Source organism: Phoenix dactylifera, chromosome 18 (assembly GCF_009389715.1).
Source record: "Phoenix dactylifera cultivar Barhee BC4 chromosome 18, palm_55x_up_171113_PBpolish2nd_filt_p, whole genome shotgun sequence".
NCBI lineage: Eukaryota > Viridiplantae > Streptophyta > Magnoliopsida > Arecales > Arecaceae > Phoenix > Phoenix dactylifera.
The window spans coordinates 9,565,213-9,573,874 of record NC_052409.1 but is presented as its reverse complement, the minus strand read 5'-3'; the positions used below and the strand labels follow the sequence as shown (position 1 = coordinate 9,573,874).

At 37.0% G+C, this 8,662-nt stretch overlaps 1 protein-coding gene across 1 annotated transcript; it reads left to right on the top strand.

Annotated features, from left to right (window-relative positions):
• The first annotated feature begins 823 nt into the window (after positions 1–823).
• LOC103716716 (ORM1-like protein 3) lies at positions 824–7,011 on the top strand. Its single transcript, XM_008804823.4, has 3 exons — positions 824–1,168; positions 2,883–3,031; positions 6,629–7,011. Exons 1-3 carry the CDS (start codon positions 977–979, stop codon positions 6,765–6,767), a joined length of 480 nt encoding a protein of 159 aa, XP_008803045.2. The 5' UTR covers positions 824–976; the 3' UTR covers positions 6,768–7,011.
• Positions 7,012–8,662: the final 1,651 nt, after the last annotated feature.

Here is an 8,662-nt window from a genome sequence, read left to right as displayed (position 1 = left end):
GAAAATTTGAGCTTGTACGAACTTGACTTTAGGTTGCTTGCTGTTTTCATTCAAGAAATTTGCTGTTTGATATGAACTAGGAAACCACTGGTCAAATATAACAAATATTATAAACTATTCAAGAAATTTGCTGTTTGATATTCGTCAAATATCAAACTATTTGATAGTACAATCACATAGTTTCCAATTCCAAATACTTCAAAATGGGAAAACATTGGGGACAGAGTTAGGCTAGCAGCTAGTGTTTTTGGGTGCCCAACCCAGATGGCTTGAGCCTCCTCACCTTCTAGACATCTAACGACCTGAATCCATTGCAGGGCTGTCAAATCTAGTTGCAAGGTGATTCTCTTAGACCTATACAACCAGTTCAAAAAATTGGTCTTCCTCCTTTGTTACATGATATTAAAACTTGGAGATCAAATCAGCAACCACCGGTGGTATCTCACATTTGCATGAAAGGTGACAAGAGATTGGTTGGCTTGCCAAGCTATCCAAGATTTTGTACTAGGATTGGAGGAAGTACTTAATGCTGATCTTCTTCAAATTCTGGAGGCTGAAGCATATGGAGTTGGTTTTTATCGACATCATTAGTTGTCTACGTTTTTATGTATCCGCAACATCATTGCTAGTTTTTTAAGTTTCTTTTTTTGGATTAAAAAGGAAAAAACAAACCAACAACCCGAATCCAATCCGACTGCGTGCTGGATTTCGTTGACCCAACACACGGCACACTCGGTTTCCAAGGAGACGGCGAGTGCAAAGTCAAAGTCGAACTTTGACCGATACTTTTATCCCGCCCTCCACGCTCTCCTCTCTGATCTCGTCTCTCCCTCTTCTTTTTTTTAATGGTCTCCCCCTCTTCTTTCCCCACCCATTAAATCCTCGACCGGTCCTCTTCTTCTTCACGCTCTCTTAGAGGAAAAATTGGAGCTTTTTGGATAGAGAGAGAGAGAGAGCGAGAGAGAGAGAGCGAGAGATGGCGAAGCTCTACGTGCAGACGGTGCAACCAGTGGATGTGGATCTGAACAAGAACACGGAGTGGTTCATGTACCCCGGTGTCTGGACCACCTACATCCTGATCCTCTTCTTCTCCTGGCTCCTCGTGCTCTCTATCTTCGGTTGCACCCCCGGGATGGCCTGGACTGTCGTCAACCTCTTCCATTTCGCCGTATGCCCTCCCTTCTTTGCTTCTTAGATCTCCTTTTGGTTTGTTTCTGATCCTAGAACTTTAAAGGAGCTTAATTTGACGGATTTCGATGAGTTATTGCTCTTTACCGATATGATTTGGGGGGAAATTTAAGGATTTTTCAGTAATTTGATTTTTTTTCTTTTTTTTGGGTTGGAAGTGAGGAGAAGATAGAAGGAGTGAGGTCAGAGTGTTGGCTTTACTTTGCTTTTGAGCTGTTTGATTGCGTAAAAAATGGTTTTTAAAAATCTATTATTACCAGGTAAGGTTCAGAACTCTCAAAAAGTTCAACCTTCGGTGACATGGCAAAGGAAAGAAAGGTAGCTGCTATAATTTGGGCACAGTTCTGGGGAATTAACTTCAAATAGTGTCTTTGATTGATTTGGTCATCTAGGATTTCGACTTGGGGTAAGGATAGGTGGAATGACCTTGGAGCACCTTGTTGGCTTTTATTGTTCTCTTTCCATATTGACTGATAAACTAACTTATTTTTTAACTACTTTTCAAATTGCCAAGCAATTTTCAGAGAAAAAAGATTGCTTGATGATAATGTCAAAGCTTTAACCTTCAGCAACATGATAAAGAAACCATATTTGGGGAACTTGGGACACAAGATTGAACAATTTTTCATGCTTTCTTTTGCTTCATATTAGGTCAACTGCGACTGAACCCATCAGGGTTGGTTAGCTCCAAGGTTTTGCATTATTTGTCATGACCTTTAATTGCTTGTGATGGGTCATAGGCTTCTTTTTATGATTCATCTTCATTCTATCAAACTTATGAGCTGGTAAGTTGGACATATTTGATTTAGGAATATCATTCTCACTTGACTGTTTAAGTTGACTCCATGTTCCATGGACTAGAAAATATGATTGAGAAACTGAGACCAATACTGATGAGAATATCATACGAAGATATCTTTTACAGTGTGGTTTTTGAGTGTTAAAAATGTATATGAAATGATAAGAATGTCCTAGGAAGTTGGTAAGAGGACCCCCTTTTATGTATATATTAGCTTGCAATTCCAACAGACACCAGCTGTCGAAAGTATACAACACATAGTAAATTGATTATAAAATTTATACTTTGTTTTCTTACACATAAATATTTTGAAGATATTAAATTTTCCATTATAGTAAGATATTTGCATAGAGTTGATTTGAGAGTGCATATTGCCATTAACTTGTCTGCTTGATTGTAGATGGCACAAAAAGTGTTGGATCTTCTTTTATGCTTCAACATGGCTGCTTCACTGCTTATGGGCAATATGGTTATACTTCAAATTTCTAGCATGATGATGTTAATGCAATGATGCCATCACATCATTAGAAAACACAGTACAGATTAGATTTACTGTTGGAACATCATGTATATGCAAATTAGAAGCATTCAATTTCTGGAAGTCGGAAGCTGAATTTTTATTTTTTACTGTTTAATTATGAACCTGATGAGCAATCTCTGAATATTTTTTTCCTTTATCATTATCTTTACATGGCGAAGTACATATAGTTTGAATTTGCTATTTTCAACCAGTCAAGCTTTTTTTGCTTTTCAGCCAATAGGTTTTACTTTTGATTTGAGGACTGATAGTATTATCTTCAACTGTCATAAGTTCTTCATGTGTAACTTCGGATCATGTTTTCTCTGTTCTGTACTTTTCTTATCTTAATTCATTTCTTGACTTAATTTGTTTCAGGTTACTTATCACTTTTTCCATTGGAAGAAGGGAACTCCCTTTGCTGAAGATCAAGGTATTTACAATAATTTGACTTGGTGGGAGCAGATGGACAATGGAAAGCAACTGACACAAAATAGGAAGTTTTTGATCATTGTACCTGTTGTCCTGTAAGTATGCTTTTGTCATTCTTGGCCTGCAGTTAACATTATCATATCCCGTGCGTCGGGAGAAAAAAAATCAGTTGAAACCATTCACCAGATGGCCGGTACAGTTGTTACTGTTTAGACAACCTATTGGTAGTAATTCTGAGCTGGGTTCTAAATGGACTGAGACGACTGAGATTGGCTCTGCATGTGTTCTCTAATATAGTTAGTCATCATCTTATTACCATCAATTGAGTGATACCAAGTACATGCTAATAATAATCTGTTTCACAAGATACTTAATCCAAATGCTTATATTCTTGCGTTATGTGCATGCATGAGGTGCTACTCTTGTTTCCTTCTTTGCTTGCAAGTGTATTATGTTTGGTAATTTATAGAAAGTTTATTAGAAAGTTTAATAAGTTGTCATTTTAATTATTGGAAAACCTTTAGATTTAGAATTCCATGGATAGTGGTTGGTCTGACAAGTGTTGCTTGAGTAAATCTAAACTTGAAACTGTATTTTGAATGGATTGAAGGTAAAGTTTCTTCTAGATATATATGGTGTCATTAGAAAGGGCTTTCGTTTTTTTGTTGGGCTGCAAGGCAAGGGCTGTTTCAGCGAAGGAGTAAAGAAGAAACCACTAGCACAGGACTTATTGTTTCACACATGCCGAGATTCATGCTAGAATACAGCATGTTTCATTATTTACCTTGTTAGTCATCATCACACACTTGTGCAGGTGTTGCCTTGTTTTAGCTCATATGTGTTTGATTAGCTTAGATGTTCAGTATTTACTCAGTCTCCGGCTGAGTCGGGAATATGTTTACTTGAATGGTTTGAGTCTTATGATCTTTTAATGATCATTTGCTCAATTAAGAACTCAATTTCGTTTTTCTTCTCCTACATTGACTCAAACTCTTTCAAGAACCTGGGCTTTGCAGAAAAGCATTTATTTTTTTTTTCTTTTGCAAGCTTAGGTACATATATAGGTTTCTTCAATTACGTCGGTAATGGTGCCTTCTTATTGCTCCATTTGGTTCATTTATGTAGTGTAAGAGCTAAGGCACATAGATCCTTTTCCTCTAAGCTAATAAAGAATTACATGCTGCACATGTTGAAACTCTCAAGATGCATAGGTTATAATCAAGGTCTGCCATATCATCCTGAAAGGGCAGCTCAGGGTGTACCAAACTGGATAGGCCAGCAACTAGGATGGTTAGGCTACCTGATGGGGTCCGAGCTCCAAACATGCCCGAACTGAGCATTTGGTTCCGCCTAGTTTCATAATTGAATCATGTTCCCTTGATATGTAACTCTCTCCCCTTAGTCCCAAACTCCCGATCCTCCTCGCCTTTCAACTCCTTGCCTTTCAACTCCTCTCCTTTCTCGCAATTCCTTGCGAGGGTTAGGGTTCTTTCATTGTGCCGCTGATGACAACGACGAGCATGATAATGATGATGATGATGATGACAACCTTTCTTTCTCTTCTCTCACCGTACCATTATCATGGTTACTGACAATGATGACGATCCATTAACTCATTTTGACCGTACCTCCATTCCTCCCTCGCCCCCTCTCTCTCCCCCTTCCCCCCACTCTCCCTCCCTCTCCTTCTACCTATCCCCCTCTCCCTGGTTCCAGTACATCTCGGATTGGTATGGTTTGTATTGATACTATACCAATCGAGTAGCTAGTTGTTACAATCCTCAAGTACTAGTTTGGCAAACCATGGTTACAATATTAAGTCTAATTGTCATCACTCTAGGCTTTATGCTTACCGGAGACATATAGGAGGATTTTTGCTAATAAATTTGTCATCTTTTACAAACTTTATATATGTCATGCACAAGCATACAGTTTTGGGCCTTAGCATGGGATAAAAGATCCAACCTTTGTGGATGTCCAAAACCCCCATATTATGAATTTGAGCATTCACAAGAGGTTACTTGTTTATATTCAGAGCATAGTTGATAGCACTTGATCATACTTGTAGATTAGGTAATTCCTTATATCTAAAATCTTCTATTGGTTACAAATACCAGATGCTGGGGAAACAGTTATAGGACCATTTGATGAGAGGAAATGTGAGCATTTGTAGGTTCTATATGTTAAACCTCTCAGAGCATGCATACACACACACACACATATATATACATACATATATGCTTACTTATTTGTTTATATTCATGCATATATATTCATTATTTGAAGGAAAATTTTTCTAAGAAACATACAGTTGATTTGTTATGCGAGTTTAAAGTTTAGGTCGTTCCGTGTTGTGCTCATGAAAGGAGACTTTTAGCATTAGCTAGCTTATAAATCAAGAATATGAGCACCTAATTACCCCGGAATTTTTAAAAATTAAATAAAGAAAGAAAAAAGAGTACAACTACCTAAGAAAATGACCAAAGAGGCAGAACAAAGACATGGCTAAGACAGCCATGGTTTAAAAATGAGTTCAGAAAACAACCCATGACTTGTAGATATTTTTGACTAATTAGGAATTTGCTAACACAACCTTGAAGGTGCATAGAATTTGTAGGAAAATTAGGGCTTCATTTATATTAATGGAGAAGGATTTAATTTGTTTTCTTGGGCTTTCTAGAGTTACCAAGTGTTCATTCAAAATAATGTTAATCTATGTTGTTACCTTATGAAATAATTTTGATCGAGGATAAATTAAACTATGAAGCCTTTGATGTCAAGTTATAGTTCTCCTAAATCATGTACACCAAAATTTAGCGAACAAATTTAAAAAAGCTGTATGGTCAAGGTGATATGAGACTCATCATTAAAGGCCTCTTTTCCCATCTTTTCCAAAAAAGATGATTTTGTGTCCAAAATATGTTGGACATTATATCATGCAGACTTACATATAATGTCCGATTCTATCATAGACAGATTTTGCTAGACTTCTGAGAAATGAGTTTCATAGCTTGATTTTGTTTCATTGTTAGACAAACAGGTTGTCAAGGTGGAAACCCAATATAGGAGTCATTGTTCTTCCTAAAACAACCGTGTAATTCTCAGTCTTATGATTGTACCTCTCACCAGAATGAAGTATTCATTTGTCATGAAGCATTGTAGTTCTCAAGTTAGTTTCTAAGCATGCTAAAGTTTTGCAAAGTGGATAATGTTTGCCACATATTGATATTTCCTATTTTCACATATTAGTATGTAGGCTACAAGCCATGCTTGTTTGTCATGCTTGCTGGACATGTTTAAAACTAGTTATAGCCCAAGTTGTAGGCATTCAATTTGATATATATACGGAGAAGGCTACAATCAACTTTATTCAAATCCCATCGTTATGAGGGAATCCATAATTAGCTAGTTATTGGTCTCATCAGGTAAAACTAACTTGAACATCTAGTATTTGCATTTTATTTAAAGAACTTGTTTTCTGCATGAGGTTTCTTCCTTTTCATTTCCTTTGTTGGTACTTGGAAGTCATTTTAGTTCACGTAGACCTAATCGATGGCATTCAGCAAATCTACGACTACCAGACATCCAGATGTCTTAGAAGTTTTTTATCAAAATTTGTTTCAAAATCCAGCATCTTTTACTTCTTATTTTCTTGTTATATGGTACTTGATTTCTCCTCTCCATATGTGCAGGTACTTGATATCTTCCCACACAACTGATTACCAGAATCCAATGCTTTTACTCAATACAGTTGCAGTGATGGTGCTGGTAGTTGCCAAGTTACCAAACATGCACAGAGTCCGTATCTTGGGAATCAATGCAGATCATTGAGCAGCATTGCACACGAAGGATGGGTTGACTGATATCTTTTAACTTATATCTTTTTTTGTTGAAAAAAAATGATCCTTATACCATATGTTGTCAGATACTGTCCAATTCTGTATCAAGTCATAGTAAGTCTTTAGTGGATGTTCCTGTTATCCAGTACAAAACTGTCAGGAAATTATAGTTGTGTTTGTGCTGCTTTTGATACATTTAAGCTATTTATAGACCGTATGTTATGTTTTGTCCATCACTTTACAAGAATTAGTGAACTCAGTTCCTCTTCTTTGTAGACTACTTTCTTTGTTGCCCGTAGGAGGATTCTACTTCTTGTTGTATGACAATGATAGGATGTTTCTTCTCCTTTTTAGCTTCATAAAACATGCTTATTTCTGAATGATTAAAACTGTTCAAACCAGAGCGTCTGATAGAACTTCTCGACATCTGGATCAGAAACAAACTAGTTTTTGTTTCTAACAGGGAATGGGGTCAACAAAAAAATCTAGTCTAGATTTTGCCTTTTCTTGTGAGGTCAGCTTGAGATTGCCTTTAATCCAGCTAAAGTCATATGATGTGAGCTACAGTTGAACCAATGCATTTAAGAACAACTGGGGCTCTTTTCACCATGTAGCTCATTGAGTTCAATGTGCCAAGTGCTAACCCGGGGCTGGGTTAAATTGAATTGGGTCAAGTTGGGTTGACGTGTCCCCAGTTCAAGTTTGGGTTGGATTGGAAGATGCCAACCTGATTGAAGTTTGGGTTGGAAATTAGAGGATACAAGCCCTAATTTCTTAAGGGTTTGGACTTGTTTTCTTGATGTAGTTGGGCTTAGGCCGAATGGTTGGGCACACGCCACCATGGAGTCAAGTAAATTTTTGAAGCCCCCAATGTGCATATAGTATGATTCAGTGCCTGATTTTTTTATTATCTTGTAAAGGTTGAGAAAATTTCTATTGTCACAAAGCAAACAAAAAATGTAGTTAGTGATAATGGTGAGAGGGCGGCAGTGCAACTAATAATGCCAATTCCATAGAGAAGCATGATGGCATCTTTATGCAAGTGCCAAGCTCTGTCATAGTCTTACAGTATGAGAAAGGTATGCTCATGGAGGGGGACTTGTCAAATTGCCGCCTTTCGATGAATAGGTTGCAACCAATCTACCATTGAATGTATCACAAAGCCTTCCCCAATGGTTGAAATCAATAAATTCTGACTTGAGAGTATGAGAAGCTCTTGACAGGGCACAATTGGACCATGCATAAGATACTTGTGTGGAGAAATAGTGGTAGCATCATGTTGTCGATAATGTTAAAATAGCATACATTTGATACCGATGGCAATAATCAATGTTCTCATGGGACCTAATCCTCGTCCATAAGTTCAATGTTTGTTTGCATAGTCCAGAATATGTGGGTCTCAAGATTTGCGACAAAACATGGCATTATGTAGGTCTCAAGATTTGCGACAAGACATGGTATTTGATCAAACAAAATCGTCCATTAAAAATCAAGCACATGATGATAATCTTATAGAAAATGTTTCGTGCCCTCAAAAACCTCCTCGAAACATGCTCAACTCATGGTTTCTTAAGATCCATGAAGAACAAAGTAATTACTTTTTCTCCATTATAACACCTTGATCTGGTGGATACGACTAAAAAACCAAGTTTAAACTCATTCCAGGAAGAGTATTGGGGAAATCAAATTTCATTTATTTAGAAAATTTTCAAGTTATGTCATCTTATTAATGATGGTAATTATGTTTTTAGCTTTATCATAGCAACTAATCTACTTGGGATATGACCGACGCATAGCATGCGTAAATAATCAAAAAATTGATTAGCATTTCTAGCATAATTAAAACATTAAACAATTGTTTTTTGTGCACTAGTCAAATTGTATGTG